This window comes from Amphiprion ocellaris, chromosome 3 (genome assembly GCF_022539595.1).
Source record: "Amphiprion ocellaris isolate individual 3 ecotype Okinawa chromosome 3, ASM2253959v1, whole genome shotgun sequence".
Taxonomy (NCBI): domain Eukaryota; kingdom Metazoa; phylum Chordata; class Actinopteri; family Pomacentridae; genus Amphiprion; species Amphiprion ocellaris.
This window is the reverse complement of record NC_072768.1, coordinates 7,611,933-7,636,035: the sequence shown is the minus strand read 5'-3', so window position 1 is coordinate 7,636,035 and position 24,103 is coordinate 7,611,933. Positions and strand designations below refer to the sequence as shown.

Here is a 24,103-nt window from a genome sequence, read left to right as displayed (position 1 = left end):
TTCACTGTCTGTAGTCACCTATCTGCCCCAGACTGTGAATGAATCCATTGTGCTTGAACTTTACTGCCTCCTGCTCTGAGGGGACGTGTCGCTGAGCTTTTGAAGTTTGCCAGTGATCTCAGTTTTTTAATCAATTTTCTCTGGCTCTTCATTTCAGTTGAACTTTCTGGTTATCACAAGATCCTTAAGATTTGCAAGGAAGTGGCTGCTCTGACACTTGATTTGTCCCCTTTGTTGCCGCGTCCAACATCTTGTGTGTTTAGTATGAGGACTTGTAGAAAAAGCAGAGATGTAGCAGTTCATGTCCCACCAATGTCAAGACTCGTAAACTACAGCTGCTACACAGAGCCTGACTGATATGTTGGTAGGATGATATTATCAGGTGATATCAGCCTGTTACAAATATATTAGTATCAGTGAAAACTTTCTTACAGAACATAATGTAGGAAAAAGTGTGATGGGGTCATTTAAAAAAAATGTCACCACATATTTTGCCCAGCAGAGTGGCTATGACTCCGTGGTCTACAATTCTCTCAGGACTGTATGCAGCTCATGTAACAGAGCATGTATCACAGCTGAGCAGGCGGTGGTGCAGAGTAGAATGCTGGAAAGTTAATAAACAATGAACCCCATTCTTTTCAATATAACTAACACAAAAAATGGAGCTATTTGACCACAATAACCAGGTATATGTTTAGAGAAGAAAAGAAGCCCTTAACCCCCAAAATACCAAACCTACTGTCAAGCATGGTGGTGGCAGTATTATGCTCTGAGGCTGTTTTGGTGCCAGAGTGAATGGAATAAGGAAGAATAAGGATTACCTCCACATTCTTCAGGAAAACCTAAAATCATCAGCCAGAAAGTTGACACCAAATGTAGTTGGGCGTTCCAACAAGACAGTGACCCAAAACACGCATCAAAAGTGGTAAAAAAAAAAAAAAAAAAAACTAAATCAGACTAGAATTAAGTTTTTAGGCCGGTCTCAACAAAGTCCTGACTTAAACACCATCAAGAATCCGTGGACTGTGCTGAAGAACCAAGTCAAAAAATTTCGTTGAGCTACACTGATTCTGTTGAGAGGAGGGTTAAAGATATAACCAGAAGCTTCCAAAGTGTAATGGACACTTAAACTAAATATTAGCATTGCTGACTTGTTGGCTTCAATGATTCAGAGTTACAAGAGTCACTGGAAACCCGACTGTCTTGATATACACGGTCTTTACAAGCAAATGAAAAGATTTTGGTCTCAACTGTACATACACACGATATTGGTCAATATATCAGATTTTCTTACTGCTAAAAAAAACAGTACTGGACATTAACACCAGTATTTTTTCTCCTATGACCAGTGAAATGTCTTTTATATTCAGCCAGCAATATTAAGGCTATAAAGATAAATGGCTTTGTGATTTAGTATTGGTATTATTTACAATATGTGACCAGGGATGTGATCCGTCTTCATTTTTGACATCAATAGGGCAGGCATTTCGTCATATTGGCTGGCAGGTTCGTTAACAATGGCTCTATTCCAGTGAACCGTGACAGCCAGTATGCTTAATAACAGGAACCCAGCTTGCCTAAATAGAATGCTATTCATTATTTATTTGCTTCTCCTGCTATGGCAAGCCTAAATATCTGCTGTGACAAGCTTTTGTGATGAATCAAAACCTCAGCAGAATGTAGCTGCCTGCTGATTTTAGCCTTTTAGCATGTAGTTCTTGTTGTCTCTTGTCTCTATTGCCTCCTTATTTATTGACTCTAAAGCTCATATCAGTATTTATCTATTAGATGATTTGTCCCTCTATCCTGTTTTTTGCCATGCTACTGGATCAAGAGGTTAAAAAAATAGTCACTTTGCTTTATTATTCTTTTGGGAAAGACTGAACTATTAGAATGAATATTGGACGTTACCTTGGAATTTGTTACATGTTCCCATATATAATCTGCAGTCGTTCTGGTGAGTCTTTATGTAGCTCCACCAGCAGGTCAATTATTCTTCCCCAGTGGTCAGCAGCTCTTGAAATGCTCAGAGAAACACTGCCATTATAAAGCAGTCTTCTAACAGCAACTCTCTGTTCAATCAGGTGTGATTGATGCGAGCAGCTGAGAGAAACTGTGTCGGGGGGATGGTGACTCCACAAATGTACATTGCCTTGACAAATGCTGTGTTTACACATTAACGACACCTTCAGAGGCAGCTATTGTACAAGCAGAGAGAAAGAAAATATCCCATCATGCTGTTCTGTTGCCTTTTACTTACACTATCTGGTGGCAGATGAAGGTGGCGGTGTGGGTGTGAAATATGACATCCATCTCAATCTAGTTTTCTATCTCCTGGAGATTTCTGAATCTGCCGTGGGCCAATGTGATGCCAAGGGCAGGGGCTGCAGAATAGGAAAGGACAGATAGATTCACCGCTCGTAAATGGTGTGGAAGATGAATTTGAGCACTGGAGAATGGAAAAAAAAAAGCTTCAGCCTCAACCTTACTGACCACTGTAGAGCAAAGTGTATTTGAAATCTTCAACCTTGTAAAAAGGTGCTGCTTGTTCCTTCCTTTGTAAGACTGTGAGTGAGTGCAACCATTTGCTCACATTGCTTTGTTCAGGAATGATATCATATTAAGCATGAAGGACTCTCTGCTTGTATGGCATCTCCTCACCTGTATGTTACTTCCCTTATTACGCTCAAGGTCACTGCTTTTTTTACGACGCGGTGCAATGCATTAATATGGCTTTTATAAGGTCACCAAGGAGTGTTGTGGAAGTGAAAGAGACCTCTCAGAAATCTTGCACTCCTCCATTTTCTTACCACAAGGTCTGTTCTGTTGTTTTTTGTGTATTTCAGATTATTGTGGGAGTGATCCTGCTCTACTACCTCTTGGGAATCAGTGCCTTGATTGGAGCGACCGTCATCGCTGTGTTAGCTCCTGTACAATACTTTGTGGCCACAAAACTGTCCCAGACACAAAAGAGCACTCTGGTAGGTGTTGTCATTTGTGTTTCTGTTTAGTTTCTGTTCTGTTTTCATCTATATTTAGCCATGCTAGTGACTGTGGGTGGCACAATCTGTCACTATGCATTACAGGGGGTTCTCGACGTCAGAGTTCCGTTCCCACGGTGTGATCTAAGTCGATTTTTGCCATAAGTCGGAACTCCGGTGAAAATGTAAACAAAGCCGTTATGTGCATCGTGATATCGATCAGTTTACATATTTGAACAACTACAGTAACGAAAACAGTCATTATCTCACACTGAAACACAACTCAGTAGGAAAATACTTGTGAAAATGTAAAGCAAGCCGTCTTATGGCGCCGTGTGAGTACTGTACATACAGTATTCATCCGCTTCGCTCACCAACTAATTCTGCTGAACCAGCTCCGACATAACGACGAAACACTATACGTCAAACCGAGGACTGGCCCCTAATCAGTTCTGACGTAACTGCAAAAAGACATAAGTCGAGGATGTCGTAAACCAAGGACCTCCCGTATTCTCTTTGTGGCCTTTGATTGGCTAAAATCTCCTCTCACTGGCTAGATTTTCTAAAACTTATTCAAAAGGAGTCGCAGAACTCTCATTCACTCTTAGACTGCTTGAATTACAACATGCTGAGAGGTTTGTATAGATTTTTTTGCGAAAAATGCAAAAAATGCTGCCTACTCCAGCTTTAATGGATAGATTGCTGTCAAATTTTGCACAGGCTTTTCTAATACCCAGAGGATGAATCTACTTACTCTAGTAATCTTCTGTCTTTGGTTCCCTGCAATATAAGATAGACGTTTGTGTCTCAGACTGAATTTTCTATTATATCATGCAATTAGGTGAACCCCTGACTTTTCATCTTGGCCTGTCATCCCTTCAAAAATTCAATTTAGTTTTTAAGTGGACATTTGAATGTAACGCTCATGATCTCCTCGGGGAATGAGGCTGTAATTTATCCAGGTGAGACCTTTTAGTTTTAATCACATGAAATAAGCCAGTTTTTGCCTCAGGCCTTTCTTTTGCTTCCATCTGCCACCAAGTCGCCTTCAGTAAGACCACTAACATGTAATGATGCTGTTTTTCTTCAGTCCTCTGCTTCGATGTCTTACATGTTTGTATCGCCATGAGAGGTGATCAGTCCTGTGTCGACCTTGTTCATTCTGTGCCTTTGATTCCAGGAATACTCCAGTGAGCGACTGAAGAAGACCAATGAGCTGCTGCGAGGCATCAAGCTGCTGAAGCTGTACGCCTGGGAGCACATTTTCTGCGACAGCGTGGAGGAAACCCGGGGGAAGGAGCTCACCAGCCTGCAGGCTTTCGCTCTGTACACATCCATATCCAGTATGACACTTTGGTCCCTTTGCACTCGTTACATTTGACCTTTATGATGTAGTGTGAAAATTACAATTCACAGTGAGGCTTCACGTTGCATCACTATAATATATTTCCACTTTAAGATCAGTTTTATTAGAACTCCTGCATTTCCAGTCAACATTTATGATTCATTCTAGCCGTTACTATCAAGATTATTACGCCGCCACTCATTTATCTAAGACACCAGAGCGCAGTATGGTCCCTCCACACAGATTTATTTCACACAGTCTGTCCTCCTCATCGTTTTCAACTAGCCCTAAAATAATAGAAGAGCATAAAATGAATAATTGCAAATTTAAGAGAAGGGAGAAGTCATAACTTCCTCATTGACAGTTTTATGAGATGAATGACCCAAAATAATTTTAATCACAGTAATAAAAACCTGGATTTATTCACCATTAATGCAGCACTAGAGCTATTTCACTGCGACAGCCATTTAGTTTTTAGATAATATTCCACACATTTTTTGAATTTGCTACTTTATTGTCAATGGAGGAGGACAGAAAAGGATGAGCATGAAGAGGGATGATTAGCAGGAAATGTCCTCACAAGATTCAAACACAGGATGTTGTGATTGCTTTGTATGTGCTTAAAGACCTCTGGGCCAAAACTACATGCTAGTATTTTGAGTCTGAAACCACAGAGATGCTACAAACGCAGTAGAAAAGCTCATTTTGTTTATTATATCTGGTTAATCCTGGAAAAGCCTTCACTTCCTCCTGTTTTTTTCTGCTCTGCTTTCAGTTTTCATGAATGCAGCTATTCCTATCGCAGCTGTGTTGACGGTGAGTTCTTCCATTTATTCACTTTAAAGTAAAACATTCATTGTGACTAAATTAACTACGTCTGTAGATCTGCTCATGAGTGGCAGAATTTGTAAAATGTGTCCAAATCTGTAAAGAAAACATAAATTATCAAGCAAAACATGTTTATTTTATTCCAAATGGGACTCATGTTGAACTAAAAGGCTTCACAGAATTGCACAATCATTAAACAAAACATAACAATAAAGAAAAGAATGAATAGTTCTTGGTTAAATTTTTGTATATCCTTAGTTCTCCATACTGTGTAGTTCTCCGTTTGGCCTCAATGACCAGCAGTGGAAAAAAATATACCGTTTTCTATGCACTGACGTCAGATAAACCTCAGGGCTCTTCAGATGATTAATGTGGGAGGAAATAAGAAAAAACAGAGTTCTGATACACAAATCTGTTTCAAGCTTTTGGATCTTTTCTTAAATCTTTCATTTTTCCTGATACATTTATTGAAATGAAACCATGTGAGGCGTTCAGAGGGAAAAATCTCTGTTTGGTGGAGCTGTTTACCAAACAGAGATTTTTGGTAAACAGCTCCACTCAGTCATCAGAAATGTGACCCTGACTCCACACTGCTTTTTTCTAAGAAGCTAGAAGCCAACAAGGTTGAAAACCACTAGTCTGGCCTTTAGCAGTGTGTTGTATTTTAAAAGCTTGTTCTATTATTCATTGCGTAAAATCCTCGTCTTAACTGTAACTAAAGCTGCTAGACAAATGCAGTGGAGTAGACGGTTTCCTGCTGACATGGGAAGTATAAAGTAGCATAAAATGGAAACGCTCCAGTAAAGTACTTCAAACTTGTATTTGTACTCGAGTAAATGTACTTACCTGCAGCCATTTATGCTCTCAGATGGTAAAACTGCACTTTTATCTTGGCAAAAAGCCTCCAGGTCATGTAGGTTCTTGAGTCATCTCGCATGTTAATTGCATGTTTGTGTTCTCCCCAAAGTGACTATATGATAATGGGATCAGAAGAGTGTGTCGGTCGCTCTAGAACCTTCACTATTCTCTACTGTAACTACTAGAGAGTCAACTTGGCTCTGTGTTTTGATCATTGTGATGTTGGCGAATCAAAGTGTGTCCAACGCACAACATACCTGCTAATGAATGCAAATTATCCACGAATATTTTTGAAACATGCTTGAATCGTCTTGCCATTAATTTTGATTAAATACCCTGTGCTGCTGTCGTTTACACCTTCCAAAAACATCCGAGATCCACGTCTAAGCTTTGGAGGGATGGTTTGTTTCTCATCGTAGGCCTTGTTGGCTCATCTCCAAACACGGCTCTGAAGTTTAATTTTTGTTTCATCCCTCCAAAATATTCCGTTCTAGAAATTTTGAGGCTTGTAGGTGCCGTTTGACATGTTGTAAACAGACACTAGCAGCTTTTTTTCTGTAAATTTAATCCTGGAGCTCATTTTTGTTCAAGTACATCCTTACTGTGTTGAAATAGCCACACCGCTTTTTCATAGAGAAGCCTGTGTTTCAGCTGGAACTGCCGCTGGGTTTTTACCTGCAGGTCAACCGGTTTTCCTTGCACTTATGTCTGAAATCTTTCTTAGTCCACCTGACTGAGTGTTTTTATCAACAGAACCTAAAATTTTCCACTAATTTAGCCAGTTTGAACACTATTGATTGGATGTTTTTTACACCCATTTCCTGATTTTCATAGTTTAACTGCACTTTCTCATTGGTCCTTTGGCAGTTATTTTGTTTTCCTCATGTCTCAGTATTAATGAAACTGATTGATTATTTACGCACAGAAACAAACCACAATCAAGCAAGACACAGATTTAGAATCTTACCTTAATAGCCATTTTAACCGGCGTGGCCACTTGTGTGTGTGTTGTCAGGCAAAACATTTAAGGGTATGTAAACTTTTGATCAATGCCATTTGAGGTATTATTCCGATTTAAAAAGGGCGCACACACTCATGGGATAGTAATTCATTCAATAATGCATTATAGCTAAATAAAAGAAACGTACTCTGCATGATCAGACATTAGACAACTGACTGTACTTGTAATAACTGCTGACCAGAATGCATCCTGTTGTCTGGTCGTCCGTCTGAAGGACGGAGCAGAGACAGAGCCAGGCAGTCTGACTCTAAGATGTCCAGTGACACAGTGGAGGACTTTCTGACAGCTCCTGACTAAATCCTGTCTGTATTTATAGAAGTCCTTCATGGCTGCAGACTGGAGTGGTGACAAATTATAAAAAGTCCGACAGATACCAAGAGGCGGGACAACTTTGAAGGATGAATGTAGACCGATGATTCATCTTTGATTTGATTTAATCCTGAAATTCTCGACAGGAGCTTGTCTGCATTCCTGTGGTTCGATATTCCTGCTTTTGAGACTAACCTCAGCTGCTCTGTCCCCCCTCTGATCCTGCAGACGTTCGTGGTTCACGTCCACATTTCCGAAGACGCTGATCTGTCCCCAGCTGTGGCCTTTGCCTCTCTGTCCCTCTTTCACATCCTGGTGACGCCTCTCTTCCTGCTGTCCAGCGTGGTTCGCTCCACCGTCAAGGCTCTAGTTAGGTGAGAAACCAAACCATATTTAGACAATCAAGATCCATCATTTTAATGCAGATTCTTTCACAAATTATAGCAGAAACAGATTCATAACCTAAAGAAAAACTGGAAGACGGGTTTGTTTGTTTTGTAGCTGAGTGTTTATTGGTTAGGAAGTGACTGAAAACGGAAGGAGAGTTAAACTGAAACACAACATGATTAGATGTTGACCTTTTCCTGGATCATCTTTTGTTCGTGTAAAAAAGGCCATCCCTTCTCCGCTGTTTCTTTGTGAGCTGGTTTCTGAACCAAAACATGTTTCACCAACTTGCTTCCTCAATTAGTTAAACAATCACAACCACAAAATCAGCTGTGATTAGCTCGCTTCAGAGCTGCAGATGTGCCTCCCTCAGCTACTGATCGAACATAAGTCAATTCCCAAACGCTGTCATCCTTCTTTATTCTAACTCACTGTATTGAGTGGTTAAATTGATGCAGGCATGTCTTTTTTGTTGGTCTTTGAAGGGCAATTAGGATGCAAATTGCAACCCTTTCATCATGCTTTTGTCTGCAGAGGAAATGTGCCCCTGTGATACAGTTTGAGTAGAAAGCAACCACAATGAATTGCAAAAAAGCAGGCAAAAAAAGACACATGAGACAAAAAATAAAACTGGCAACATTTTTCTCTTTGGTTTCCTACTTGAAGTGGTTGGTTACATCTTACAAATACACCAGCTGTGCCCTCTGGTCGTTAGTAAAATTAAATATGAATGAATTTACTCTTACTCTGAAACAGTCCTCTAAGGAAATCTCCTGCAGTCAGTGAAGCACAGCCTTTCTTCTTTTCACATAATAAGGGCACGTCACTTTAAATCTCATCATCTCAGTCCTGGACCTCTTGGAAATGATAGTAGGTCTTTCATAGTGTCAAAGGTGCATTAAATTGCTATGGAATTGCCCTACAAATTGCACATTTTCTTCACATCTCCTGGCATTATTGTGGTGTGAGCAGCTCTGCAACACCTTATTTTAATTAGGATGAGCGTAGAAGCTGCCTGTGATCCTCCGAGATGCCTATTTTGGGACGGTGTGATCTGACACACTTTATCAGTGACGAGGGAGAAAAAAAAAGCTTCCAATGTGGACTCAACACTTGAGCTTATCTCCACTTAGCATGAGAAAATGTTTCTTCAAAGAGGATTTGATGGCGGCAGCAGGAACAAGCAAAGTCGCTGTCCGACGTTAAATACGCTTCACTTCATTGCATTTTTAGAGCTTTTGTACTGAAAATTTTTCATTCTCAGCACATAATCAGTTGGTCAGTGTGAGATTTCTCATATTAACAGTGTCTAGTTGATGTAACACACAGGATTTATTAGAGTATATTACTGTACAGCTCTCATGTATGCCATATGGGATACATAAATGAATAAACTATAGGAAATTAGTGCCAGTTGAGATCAGTTTCAGATCTAGTAATTGTATTTTGATGGCGTGTATCAGCAGAGGGAAGCATTTAAACTCATTTAGGAAGGGAAATAAAAGATAAGTGATTTGATCCAGTGATGTAGAGATATGTGAGTGTGTGTGTGACAGACAGAGGAAGAAAATCAATAAAACTCGTCGCTGGTGAACCATGTTTCATTGATTTCCTAATCGGAATCAGTGAATGAAAGATGTGACAGAAAAAGGTAGCATGCAGTGAATGAAAGTGGGCTAATTTAAAGATTTAACCCTCTGAACCCCAAACACTTTATGGACGTTTTTTTGCTCCTACTACATTTTTACTCACTGTGAGCTCATTTTTCATTGCAATATGAAGTCCTGTATCTCTATGGAAACAGCTCAACCGTGGCTAGCAGTAAGGGAACATCAAAAATGCCTTTTGTGGAGTAATATAAAGATATAATGCCATAAATCATAAAAAGAAGAAAAATCTAACTCGAATTTCTGTGATTATTTTACAAAAATGAAACCAAAAAAATCATGGAATCATGTTTAGCATTTTTCCAAATGTCCACTTGTGTTAAAATACTGAAACGATAGATTGCTGTTTATCTTATTTCAACCTTTACAAACTAGATGTTTTTCCACTCTAGAAAGATATTTCACCATGCTGAATATTGCTGACCTCTGTTTGCCCTTTTGGAGCTGTGCTGCCTTTATTTATTTGCTCTCAATCTCTCTTATTTGTTTCTTATACGTCTCTTATCTGCTTTCATGCTGCTCCACAGCCTCCACAGAATTTTTATTTATTTTTTAAAAATTTTACAGGATCTGGTGCAAAGTGGTCTTTTTTTGGCAAATATTTAAATATATATACATATTTTTTAAAAGCTTAAATTTGGTTGATTTTCCCAATGTAACCACACATTACAAATGTGTGCTTCAATGTACGTTGGAAAGCTGAGAATCTTGACAGTTCTGTTTGATTTTACAGTTTCTAGCTCTGGTAAAAAGTGTAATTTTGCAGATTTTTTAAAGACAGCATGCATCCAAACCCTCCGCCTAGTTCTGGGCTTCAGAGGGTTAATTTAAAGACTGAGTAAAGCACAAAGGATCATTCAGTGTGTTTAATACAGGCTAGATTCTAAGAATTCATTAAATTTTTCACTGTTGGTGGCTTGATTTACCAGTTGTAGTTTTTTTCCCTCTGTTTAATCTGCAGTGTTCAGAAGCTCAGTGAGTTTTTCTCAAGCGATGAGATTGGAGACGAACAGGAGCCCAGAGCAATGTTGACCTCCGGCTCCAGCAATCACAACCAAAATAGGTACCAGGCCGTGGTAAGTATGTGCACCTTTGGTTGGCTTGATTACAGAAACAAAGCTGGACCACGTCTGTTTTGCGTAATGCCCCTGGCCAGTGCATCCATGTTGCCTCATTCAGCTTTGAATGTTGTTGTCTTCCTCCACCTGACCGTCCCTCTGCTCCCTTTATCCTAACGCCATACATTATACAATCCTCCTTTAGTCATCCTCTAAACGTTTCCCTTCGACCTCCTCCTCGAAGCCCCTGAAGGTGGTGAACCGGAAGCGCCCCCCGAGGGACGACTGGAACAACTACAGCTCGCAGGGGGACCATGAAGGCGACGGAGCCCCTCAAGATGTGGACCAAGACACCTGTATCAAGGTGAGAGACTGATATGTCATTAAAAGTCTTGCAGGTATCAGTCGGTCCAGTCAGTAAAAAAGTGCAGCATTCCTCCAACTTTTAGCGGAATTTAAGCAGTGGTGGGGCAACTTCAGGCCTTTAAAATTAACATTTTATGTTTTTTTTAATGTCCAGTCGAGGTAAATAACACTAACTGACCTTGTGCTGTTTTGCTCCAGGTTTTGTCACAGTCTCACCGCTTCTGTTGCAAAAGTTTCAAGATTTCTTTATATAATGAACAAAAGTTTTGGCAGTGTTGTTGTCACTCTGTATGATATGATATGAAGCAGTTCCAGACGCCGCGTGCGCTGTCTATATTTATGCAAAAATGACAATATATTATTCATCGTCAGGGCGCTGTAAGTTTCCTTCCTGCTGCATCCAGATGAAGGGACTCTTTCTGCTTTTTCAACTGCTCTTCAACAGTATTCTCAAAGTTGAACTAATTGGCCTGCGGTGTCATCATCTTCTGCACGTCATTCGCAATATTTTGGACGCCACTGATCAGATTTTGACTGAGCTTTGAATGATGAATCTATTTTATGCTCTCTACAGTAAATTTGCTCAGGAGTTGCACTATTCCATTAGATATTAATATTTTCTGCTGTAGATGTATAAAATCCTGCCCTGTCCCGTGCACTTATTCCCTTGCTTGGTTATTTCACTCCTGAAGTGCAAATTAATGGCTCCAGATATCCTTCTTCTCCTGCATGATGTGAATAAGAATGTGGCAACAGTCGCCTTTTATTGCCTCACAGGAATTCTGCAGCTTTCTAGAATTACATGTTTACTGTTTGTTTGCTAAAAGCTAGAAGCTAATCTTTGTTTAACATGTCTGCTGCCTGAACCTGCTTCACATTTTCAGATAACTTGCGGTTATTTCACCTGGACCGATGGACCACCAACACTCTCTAATGTGGACATCAAGATTCCTTTCGGTGAGCATCATGTAGTGATGTGTGCAGTTTCTCCATCTAGTTATTTACTTGTTCACTCATGCGTCTCCTGCTTTAAATCTCCCAGGTAAGCTGACGATGATCGTGGGCCAGGTGGGTTGTGGGAAATCGTCTCTGCTGCTGGCAGCGCTGGGGGAGATGCAGAGAGTGTCGGGAACAGTCACCTGGAACAGGTGAGTTGTATTTTTTTTTATTGATTATTTGCTATTTGTAAAATACAAAATGTGTAAATCAATTCTGAAGTCTGAGTTTCACAGTTTAGCTAAAAATTACACTATGTTGGTTGACAATGATGCACTATATCTGATAGTTTGGATGATAAAACTAAGAAAATACGGTCAAAGTTGCAGTAAGAACAAAGCTAGTCATACACTTCCATAATTATCTGATTTTTGTAGGTAATACGTGTATCCTGTGCCTTAATGAACTCATTTTTCAACTTAAAAGCGCATGTCTCATTAGCTCAGCGGTATATCACATGTCTAAAATGATTTTTAAAATATCCAAATTAACTTGAAACATGTTCCAAATACTAAGAATTGTTAAAAAAAAAATCCCTCAAAAGATGTCTAAAATGACTCAAAATTTGTCAAAAATTATTTAGAAATAACTTGAACCATGTCTTAAATGACTCAAAACCCATATAAATACATGTTTCTTACATTTGACACAGCTATGTATATGTATATATATATATATATATATATATATATATATGTATATATATATATATATATATATATATATATATATATATATATATATATATATATAAATAAAAATAAAAACATAATTTATTTTGTTTAGTTTTATTTTATTGTATTTGCTCATTTCTTTCTATATTTGGGTTTATATATTAGAATTATTTTATTTTTTGCAAATTTTATATATATGTGTGTGTGTGTGTGTGTGTGTGTGTGTGTGTGTGTGTGTGCATGTGTTTTTTATTTATTTTTTATTTATTTTTTGCGTCGAACAGGGTTGTTCTGCTGCAAAAATAGCATTACTGTGGCACTTTAAACTGATATTTTATAATAAATGTGCCCTCTGGGAATTACATTTACTGCCAATTCTGCACTTCATTTTATAAATGAAATCAAGTCAGTCCAGAGGTGCAAGATTAATTAAATATAGAGACCTAGATCACTCCAGTTGATTTCAGGGCAAATTTTCACTTCATCATCCTCCAGTCTGCGTTTCCATCTAATCTGACTCGTGCTTCTCCAAACCTCTCTGGTAATTGTTCTGTCAGGCAGACTTGGTTGATTTGTCTTTATGTGTTTTGGTGCAGCGATAAATTCCACGTCCCTGGCAGGTCAATGTAATTAAGAGCAAAATCGAAAACCTGGAAATTCCCTCTTGCCATGACACAGCAATAAAACAAAAAAAGGATTTGTGGGTCAGTGAGAAGAAGCTGATAGGGCAGCTTTTTTTAATGGTTGGGAGATACATGTGATGGCATGTGGGGATTTCACACTTTCATGCACCACTGACCCACATTTAGTCAGATGCATTTAGACAGTAACCCACCTCTTTAGTACGCATGCATTTGTAGCACTTTGCATTCATTTCCTTCAGAAAAATCTACAAGTTTTGATATGTTGCTCATATTTTTAGGTTCATTGAACAACTTACTGTAAATTGTGTTGGTTGGAAGTATTAGATGGACATTTTTTGGCTTTTAGTCCTTCAAAACAACACAATATTCACTCAGTAAACCCCACATATGAGGCTATCAAGTCATCCATAATAAAGAGATATGCTGTTTTTCTAGCTTTTTGTGTTTGGTGAATGCATTGTAATGGCTTTTTAGTACCTGATGTTCAAAAGAATCCCATTTCAGTTAAATCTCTGCTTTTCAACAAATTACCTGAGATTTAGATTAATAGTGTTGCTTTGTTGGATGTGATATGTGGCTGATTCAAGAGATAAAGTCTTTTAAAATTAATTTATTTTGCAGCTATCGATGGTGTGATCTATTCAGTTCAATCATAATGTAATCTTCATAGTAAGCTTGAGTGATTTAATATAATAAATTGAATATGTAAAAAACTACGAAGGTGACATATTTTGTTTGATTTTGACAGAAGTGATTCAGTAACATTTATTTGTAGGAAAAAGGTGGCGGGGGGAAACACCGTATCTGCTGGTTGAGTCATTTTATGGCAACTTTCTTGGACCTTTGCACTGAAATGATGTGATTTACTTTTAAAAGTGACCCATTAAGGCTCAGACAGAAGGTTAAATTGTCACTTTTGCAGATGTTGATGTCCATTTATAAGCATCAGCCAAGCAAAACCCACTGGAGGAGCAGAACTAATATGAAATCCTAAAAGTGAACCCTCGCATCCCTCCAAAGTCATTAGCCTCCATTTCCAGTCTCTGAATATCTTGTCACCCTCCCAGGACACAGGGGAAGCTATCAGTCTCCATTTGTCAGCAGAGTTCAGGCTCCTCTACTCGATTGTCACAGTGTTTCTGGCGTCCGCTGTCCTGCTGAGTCGATGCCAGAGTCCTGCTGGCTCTCTCCCTGATACTACGTAATTCTCCGAGTGCCAGAACTTCTCACTTGCTATGTGTCCTTGAGCAACTAAGGAGCTGTCATTTGCCCTCCTGAAGTATTCAGACACACATTTGGATTAGTTGGTCTCTCAGATTCAGCCATGTTTGTTGTTGTTGTTGTTGTTGTTGTTGTTGTGCTGTGTTTGGTCAGGAGCATTTATAGCTGCATAGATGAACAGCTGTATCTGAGAGGAGTCGCCTTTCAACAGATGACTGAACGGAACGCAGCAAACACAAATCCTGAGACAATAACACATGAAGCAAAAGGTGGAACAGCGTCTAAATGAGAGCAGCTTGTGCCTGGAAGGAGCAGAAAGAAAGTGTGATTAATCAGAGTGAGTGTAGCGGCCTGTCAGGTTCATACAGACGTGTTGGAGGAAGATTGGTGCTATAGAGTCAGCTGTTGATGATTTCATTGGCCCGTCTGAGCTCGCCAGGCTCCAAATGTTTGCTTCATCAGGCATTAAGGCTTATTTTGGTCCCTTGACAGAGCCGTCTCACCGTGAGGTCTGTTCATCTGCTGCTCTGGAGCTTTCAGCCAAATCACATGATCTTCCTCAGCAGATTGAGTTCTTCTGTTGTCAGAGATTTTCCGTTTGTGTGAACACTTACAAGTTGATACTGTGCGTTCATTTTTGACCTTTGGAAACGGCACTTGGCAAAACAATAACTATTATTTCCAAGATCAAGATTTAAACTTTATTATCAAGTTTAAAATTTTCTACCAGCTGGGATCTTAGCTTAATGTCTCTTGCTTTTGGCAGCATTTTTAAATCTGAGGGGTTTAATTTACTCAGGTAGAATGCAATTACAGACAAATCATGCTTTGGAGTTTTGGTCTCTGTTTTTGTGTTCGTAGATTTTAATGAGCCTGATTAAATTTTGATTAAACAAAATTTGTTAAACCTCTAAAAACTCATCTTTGTGTACAAAAATTACATAATGAGAAGGTTAGTCCTTGAAAATAATCCCTCGCTGCCCTAAAATGACTTAGATGTAACTACACTGTTGCTTCCTTTGGCTAACATTACCGAGAACGTCTGATAATTTCGTAGAGAAAACATTTTATTCAAACATTCAAAGGCCAAGTTAATATAATGTTTTGACATCAGCATTCGGAGGATCTTGTCAGGAACACAGATGATGTTTCATGAAAGGCGGAATGTTCTCAAGCATTCAAAATATGTTTTTGAGATTTTATCAAGGCTTTTTAGAAAATGTTATTATAATGTGACACATTAACAAAGGTTCTTCTGAGGAAACTCAGGATGTTTTAGGGATGTTGTTGAGAAACACATTATATTATAGAACCTTTATCTACAAAATGCTTCCACAATGATAACAAAAGAAGGATGTTCTGAATGAGAGAGTGTTTTCAAAATGACGGAACGTTCTTCATAAGACATTCCTGTGAAGTCATACATTCACAAAAGTGGAACATGTTTTGTGGCTATCGTTGACAGAACCACCAAACATTTTTAGAACACTTTCCCTTTAAGTAGAACATTCTGGGAACTGAAAAAAAACAATGGACGCTAGAAGAACTTTGCGAAACTTTCACAGAACATTTTTGGACTAAAAAAATTCCAGCTGGTCGTCTTCTCACTGAAGCTTGAGCACACCAGCTCACCTACAACTCTGCTCAAACACTAAATCTACTTCACGCTTCCCAGTGGCAAGTTATAATATCAGAGGAATTCAGGCAAACATGTTCGACCCGGAAACTGGTTCCAAAGAATGATAATTAAACAGAAAGCTCCACCATGCAGGATCGGCTCCTTCAGTTTATTACATACGAAACTCCGTGAGTCTGAACCTGTGTTTTTAAGGTGGAAATGCTTGTTTTACTCATGATATACCCTTCAGCATATAAAAAACACCATATAGACATGTTGACAATTTAAAATCTTTCTTTCTTACCAGAGAGGGTCTTTAATAATTTGGATTTGAGGTCACACTGACCGGCGTCTTTCCTATTATGGTTGACTGTGATGCTCCATTCCTCCCCCATCATCTTGTCCTCTTCCTCTCCCCACTTTCTTTCCTCTCCTGCTCCACATATGGCACCGAGCAGGATGCATCTGGGATTTCGCTGTGGATGACTTTTTGTATCTTGACCTCAGAATCTAGTCAAAGTGCTGCAGGTCAGATATCTCGTGTGCAGTAAGTCTCAGAAGAATTGGCAGCAGGGCTGGTTTGATAGCAGGGTCATGACCCCAAAGCATAGTTGTCGGAGTTATTACCTCCAGCTCAGCAACCTGGAGACCCTTTTTATTGAATCACAGGATGTAGAGAGCACTTTGGTTCGAAGGATCAATGAAGTGTGTTGTTTGCAGCTTGGTTTCGGGTATAAATCTGAAAGGAAGAAACAGTGAGTGCAGAAAAGCTGTTGTATAAGAGAATACAATGGTTATCACTATGAATGCACCATTATTCTGTCATCATCAGGGGGAGATGAAGTTTTGAGCATTTCATTTCATGTATTTTCATATTTTTAGTAATTTGTTAAGAAAAAAAAGATCTCCACCTGGATTTAACTAAGCAAATAGGTAAGAGCCTTCCACTGGATAATTACTGCAGTGATTAAAAAGTTTCTTCTGCAACAACTTATTTAACTCTAGCTGATGCAATGAGGAGCTTCTCATTTCTTAAACAACCATGTTGGAAGACATATCCTGTGGTCATGGAAAGGATGTTAATCTGTCTCAGAAGGGTAAAATTATTGGCCTGCATCAAGCAGAGAAAACAACTAAGGAGATTTCTGAAACTACTAAAATCAGGTTAAGAACCGTCCAACACATCATTAAAACCTGAAAGGATAGTGGAGAACCATCATCTTATAGGAACAAATGTGGTCGGAACAAATTCTTGGATGATTGTAGGAAATCAACAGTAGAACTCATGGCTATGTTTAATAGTGAAAGTAAGAACATTTCCACATGCAAAATGTGAAGGGAACTCAAGCAATTGGGACTGAACAGCTGTTTGAACAGCCTTTTATCAAAATAATTTCAATAATTTCTAAAGTTTTTTGTCATTCATGATGTCAGTATATTCTTCTTTTTTTTTGTGCCATGCTCTGTTTTATGTCTTTTCTACCAATTCATTAATGTTAGGTGCTTCAGTAGCCTCTTTTGTCACATCTGTTTCACTTCCGGTTTGTTTTTTAATGTATTTTTAACACTGATGTGTCAAAATAAATTATTAATTTACGTCTTTGTTTTGTTCATATTAGCTTCATTCCCATTCCACATGTCCTGAATAGATTTGCTGACACTGTTAGCTTCCATTTCTTTTCACACGCTCCATCACAGCTGTGTTTACATGTATGTGTGCGACATGTCAGAGCTTCTTAAATATCGGTCGCCGCTCCTCTTCCTAACAGCTGTTGTCTCCGGAGCTGTCATGGTGCAAACGAGCCCTCGCTCTCTGGTTGTCCTCAGATGCAGTCGAAGTCACCTTCTCAGGATGACTGCAAGAGGTGTCAGACCTAAAAATACACTGTGGCCTCTACTGAGCATGTGCAAAGCCACCAACAGCCAATCAGATCCTAATGAATTTTAGGCTCAGGACTCAGACTGTGGATGTGTGTGCGTTTATTTTGAGTCATTAATTATGGCAGGCAAGACATAAGCGTTAAAGTGGGCTTCAAGTTACAGTAAATAACCATAAAACACTTTAATAAGAAGCCTTATAGTATGTATTTATAATAATAATCTGTATTTTCTCTGTTTTTCACAGCCTGCCAAACCTGGAGCATGAGGGAGATGAAAGGTGAGTGCTGCAAATATAGACTGAAAACGCCAAAAAGCTCAGACCTAAAGACATAAACCAGCGCTGTCATGTATTTTTAGTCAGGCCTTGGAGAACATTTTCCAACTAAAGCAATCAGATGGACTTGTATGCTAAAAATATGAGCTGCCTGGATCACTGAAACATTTTAAACCACTGTTCTGCACTACTCTTGATGAGAAGAAACGTCTTTGACTCAGCTGTTATACTGAAACAATAGTGTACAGTAGAAATCTGCGCTGCAAATAAAGCTCCGCTGACAGATTGTAATTGTCACTGGTTGGGATAACACATATAGAAGAGTTATTTTAGCACACTGTGGATCATTGTTTCTATTTGTAACTCAACTTGCCATTCAAAGTTGGATTATCTGCACTCACACAAAGAGGCATCCGCCCAAATTAGATGTACTTTTGGATGATGTCTTCGTTTCCAACCAGGAAACCGTGTCTGCTGATAGCATCGTGTTCTAAAGGTTGAGTCGGCCATTCATGAGAAAGTTTGATATTTGAACTCAGCAGCCCAACAAACACAACCCTCCCTCCGGTGCTCGTTCGGAAACCAAACCAGTGTTGACACGCATAGCAACAGTGTCATGACAACAGTAGAAACGGGGCTAGCGGACCAAAAAAGAAATGTTCCAGACGTGACCATGGACATGGACGTGGATGTGGATTTCTCTTTCTCATAGCTGAAGCAAAACAAATGTTTTAGTATAGAATGTCATCAAATAGAAGAAAAGGATTAAAAACTGGCGAGACTTACTGGTTTAGATTGTTTTTAACTGACTAGGAGAACCATACAGTGATACTTTATTGTCCCTCACAACAAATTAATAAAATCCTCAACTACAATATTTATTATTAGCTAGCTTAATTGAATGCATGATTTATTAATTGATCATATGTTGCATCAACAATCTTAATTTGTCAGATAAATGTAATGGAGTAAAAGGCACAATAATGTATATCCTTCAGAACCAGTATAATAACATAATAAATACTGACAAATAATATTTCATTATATTGATGTTAAATAAAATACCTCAAGGTGTTTTTTCTTTTTAAATTTGAGTCTAAGTCAGGCTGAAATTGGTTTAATCTCAAATTATTCAGCCAATATAGACGTCCCTTTCGACTGTCCTTTAAATAATTTACTCCCAGCAGTTCTCTGCAAATCAGAAAAGCTGCTCTGTCTCTGTGTTTATTGAAGTTTGTACATTTCTGTGACATTCTGATGCCAGACACATATTTACACATTTTAAGGCATTTTTTTTTTAAAAACAAATATTTCTGTGTGCACAGGTTTAGACAAATCAGCTTATCTTCTCTCACCTCAAACAGTCTGTTTCCCTTCAGAAGTTACAGGGCAGCTATTAGCGAGAGACACAAGATGAATCAGATATCAGCAACAAACATCCCAGCAGCTACAGACCTCATATTAACACAGATCTCAGCCGGAGGAATCAGGTCCTCAGAGAGCTGCGTGCGTCACGGTCAAAATGGGTTGATGCCGATTTCCATATCTGCAAATTACAGGAAGAGAATCTGTGAGGGAGGCGGGATGTGGGTGATAATTCTAGGAGGATCTCTGCTATTGATGGATGTGTTCATGTAGGGCAGAGGGTTCGCCTGTTTGTGTTTGGGCTGAAATGATTACCATAGTGAGGGAGGAGTGTGTGTGTCAGTGTGTGTGTTTGCTTTTTGTTAATGGTTACAGGAATATGGAGGAGTCAACACTCTGTTTATTTCTGGAGGAACGCTGCTTATCTAATGTTCTGGATGTGTCTCTAATGTGCGTTTGATGTTTCCTCTGCAGTCCCACTGACAGAGATGCGGCAGGTGACGGAGACATCAGGTGAGCTCAGACGTACCTGGCGGTCTCCATGGAGATGCATCACCTTTAACACTGAGCAGAAAAGCTGTTCTTATCTAGAAATCCATTGAATAATAAAGAACTGCCTCTGACCCTCACCTGAATGTTGACCACAGACTTTTATGATCCCAGGGAGCAGCTTTTTATGGATATGAATCGTTTTTATGCGGCTTCTCAGGCCTCTGTGGTCCTGAAGTTAGTTAAACAACAGAAGTGTAAAACAACAAATGTATAAGAAATGCAACTTAAATCTTGAGAAATGTTAGTTTGACACCTCTGCATGTGTTGTCCATCTCTGGTAGGAAGAGAGGCGCTGTGGCCTACGCTTCCCAGAAGCCCTGGATGTTGAACGCCACCGTGGTGGAGAACATCACGTTTGAGATGCCCATGATAAAGTCAAGGTAAGAACCTCATGGCTGCACTGAGAGGTTTAAAGAATAATCAAGAGTCAACAGTCTTTGTTGCCATTATACAATTAGTTTTCACCAGTGACACGACGAAAGTTTTGTTGGTAGAACCGGCTTCAAGGTCAACATTAAAAGACGTGGACAGTAAAACATAAACAGCATTAATAAAATACATTAAAAGTAAAAACATACATATATATATATATATACAGCAGACTGATTAAAGTGCAGCAGTGCAAGGTGCAGTGTCAGTTCCATATTCTCTCAGGCTTTTTAAAGTGAGTGTGCATGAAGATGTACAGAGTTTACAGCTCTGGGGAAAAAGCTATTCCTCAGTCTGGTGGTTTGAGTTCCTATCGACCTGAACCTCCTTCCTGAGGGCAGAGGCACAAACAGTTTGTTACCAGGGTGGGTTGAATCAGTGCTGTCAGCCTTTCTGGAGGCAACCAGCACAGACAGAGTCAAGGTTTGGCGGAGGACGTCCCACAATCCCCTGAGCTGTCTTACCACCCTGGACAAGTCCTTCCTGTCCTGTGCTGTGCAGCTGCCATACCATACCAAGGCAGAGAATGCTCTCTGTGGTGGTTCTGTAAAGGAGTCCAGCCCATCTGAGCCTCCTGAGGAAATAAAGTCTTTGCTGGGCTTTTTCTACCAGGTGAGAGGCGTTCAGGGTTCATGTGAGGTCATTGGTTAACTTGATGTTATCAACTTGGTCTACGTCCTCTCTGTTTATAAAGAGAGGAGCATGGGTCGTCCTCCTGGATCTCCTGTAGACCACAAAGACCTCCTTGGTTTTCGTAGTGGTCAGAACCAGGTTGTTGTCTGAACGCCTCTCGCTCAGGTGCTGGACCTCCTCCCTGTAGTCAGGGGATGATAGGATGCCTGCATCTGTTTTACATTAAGCCGTGTCCGAGCTTCTGATGACAGGAACAGATGTGATTTAACCAGATGTTTAGTTTATTACAGAAGATAGATTACAGAGCATTAGAAGGGAGAGAGAAAGTAGCACACATTAGGGTCTTTGGCTGATTAAAACTAGGGACAGTTGGTGCTTTAAAGAAGCCACCAGGGCACCGAACCAGAAATATATTTAATTCATTATACACACAAACAAACTTTAGCCAAGTGCTGATGAAAGAAAGACAGAAAATCACTGAACTGAACTTTATACACACACATATACTGTAGTTCTGCTGCTGTTTAAACAATAACCACTGATGCCCCCACATATTTACAACTGTTTACGTTGATGCAATGTGCACTTTAGATCATTACCGAAACCCCCTTATCACTGCCATAGTCACTTCATCCAAACCAACGCTTGCTATAATGCACTGTGCACTTTACAACTACTGCCTTTGACTCTTTAGGTAATGCCTTTTTATTCATATTGCTTAAATTTTTCTTACTTTGTGTCAATTAGTTAAAGATCAGCAAAGTAAGAATTTCATTGTACAGTTAAACCATCTAGTTTTCTCTGTTCATGACAGTAAACCCCTTGAATATTGAAAACTGAGGAAACAGACATTTTAACTTTTTTTTTCCCTCTACTGAATAAGTAGAGAAAGCTGAGCTGTTCCCAGATGAAAGGATAACAAACTGCTGGTTTATTTAAAAGAGGCCCACACAAGTCCTTTCAGTCTAGTCTCACTCACAGACATACATGAACTAAATATCAGAAATACTTTTTACACAGAGGAACAGCTCTAAAAAGACAGTAAAAGCTCCTCTGAAACAGTTCCATCAAAAACTGAACATTATAACCTTCATTTTATTGCAGGACTGTTGTGTTGCACGAAATTAGTCTTAATTTGAGGTAACTGTTAAGTAACTGAAGAGGATGTAAATCACTACAGGTTTATCATTGCAAGCTTTTAGTTGTTCTACTTGTACTATTCTTTTTTTATGCTTCTGACAACTTCTCGTCGTTGTGACACCTGAGATCACAATGAAATTCACTTGAAGTGACACATAGGGTTTATTATAACAACATAATCAACAGACAAGTGACAAATTATAGGAAAAACCAATATCAGTTCTTACTAAGACATGTCAGAGCACCTTCAGTTCTCCTTGGCTTTGGCTTTCTAAATCTCTGCTGAGTGATGAACACCATTCTTCAAAAAGATAATCCTTCATCTGGTGATGGAGAGTCATCCTGAAACCAGCCACTCCCAGCGGGACACTAATGTTTCATCAGTCAAAACTAATTTGCATTGATTAGCAGTAACCCTTCCATCCAAGAGGACAAGTGGACCCTTAATGTGCCAACAAAATACCCACAACACAACATAAATCACTGCAGAAACTGAGCATTTGGGTTTTTCCTTTAATTTGTCACCCGTCTGTGTTTGCTGCTGAGCCGAGCTGTTTAACAAAAGCAGAGCTGACAGTCTTTGTGCTCCCTGAGGCTGCTCACTCTGCTAAATTACATACGCTGATCCCTGATTCAGTCAATACTTTGAATCCAGACAAATCAAGCCAGTTAATGACTCTGTAAATAAACTGTCTTGACGCTGAAACACCTCAAACCAGGGTTCGTTTTATCCCAAAGGGGACGGTTGTGTTTCCTCTGCTGTCATGGTACAGAGTGTGTCCTCTCCTGACGTAACAACGTGTGCTGTGGTCACTGCAAAACACACACTTTTATGAACACACCGGTCTTCCTGAAAGGTCAGGTGTTTGCATTTATGAGAACGGCCGTGTTCTCTCTGGGTCTTAATGGATGTTTTTTTTGTAAAATAACACTAATGGGCCGCTGTTCTTTGTTGCTGTGGAGATGTTCTGTGCCTCCTGTCTCACTGTCTGTTTTATCTGGCAGAAATCCACCAGAATAATTACGTTTGGGCTGCAGCTCGTGTTTCCAGTCAGTCTGGTTGTTCAGCTTTTGTGTGTATTATATGTGCAACAGTTGCTTTAAATGGTGCGCTGTTATTCCACAGGCTGGCTTCGTAAAATTAGGCAATGCTTTGGTTTATTGACAAATATCTGCTAAATGAATAACATTTTTTTATCAGCCTCAGCTGCAAATTGGACTTTAAGAGCTAATTATCAAATGTCAGTATGTTGATATGTTAGATTAAAATAAATAATGTGATAAAAAATTGTGAGCATTTTTGCAGAAAAACTAATCAAACAGTTAAAATATGGAATAACTGGAATGTGTCTGATTCTGAGTGACCCCAGTTTGTTTGATGTTAAGTTGTATTTGTGACGCTGACTTGACAAATCACTAGAAATAACATGCACATGATCAATTTAATGGTGACGATGCAACTATAACAGTTTTAAATAGGGATGTTCGATATTATCAGCCAGATATTGGCATAAAAATGTAATATCGGTCAATATCATTATCAATTTGTTTGCCTATCATGAAAACTGATAAAATAATGCCTGGATTTCACTGGCATTTACCGGACATCCCTAGTTTTAAAGATATGATATCATATGGTATATTAATGTTGTGTAATAAGGTATTGATACTAACATGTTGGCACAGTCATTGTAAGCTTGCTAGCATGCTAATGATAGCAACGAGTCTGAAGCTCCAGGATGCCAAACCACAGGTTCTGCTTGCATGGCTGCAGACTCTCAGTCGTGTTAACACATCATGATTTCAGGTGCAGACTGTCGGCTCAAAGTGCAGCTCGCGGTGTCGTGACCTCTGAT

At 39.3% G+C, this 24,103-nt stretch overlaps 1 protein-coding gene across 5 annotated transcripts in view; it reads left to right on the top strand.

Annotated features, from left to right (window-relative positions):
- abcc8 (ATP-binding cassette, sub-family C (CFTR/MRP), member 8) overlaps window positions 1-24,103 on the top strand; it is an 85,304-nt gene that overhangs the window by 28,494 nt on the left and 32,707 nt on the right. For 3 of the 5 annotated variants that reach the window (XM_035944527.2, XM_035944526.2, XM_055008202.1), the window contains exons 10-20: window positions 2,847-2,981; window positions 4,162-4,324; window positions 5,102-5,142; window positions 7,571-7,716; window positions 10,358-10,472; window positions 10,699-10,818; window positions 11,705-11,777; window positions 11,863-11,968; window positions 18,099-18,131; window positions 19,968-20,006; window positions 20,327-20,425. In XM_035944527.2, coding sequence (XP_035800420.1) covers window positions 2,847-2,981; window positions 4,162-4,324; window positions 5,102-5,142; window positions 7,571-7,716; window positions 10,358-10,472; window positions 10,699-10,818; window positions 11,705-11,777; window positions 11,863-11,968; window positions 18,099-18,131; window positions 19,968-20,006; window positions 20,327-20,425 — 1,070 coding nt within the window. Of the gene's footprint in view, window positions 1-2,846; window positions 2,982-4,161; window positions 4,325-5,101; window positions 5,143-7,570; window positions 7,717-10,357; window positions 10,473-10,659; window positions 10,819-11,704; window positions 11,778-11,862; window positions 11,969-18,098; window positions 18,132-19,967; window positions 20,007-20,326; window positions 20,426-24,103 lie in introns of all 5 variants that reach the window. The other 2 variants (XM_023262385.3, XM_055008201.1) reach the window with 1 other exon arrangement.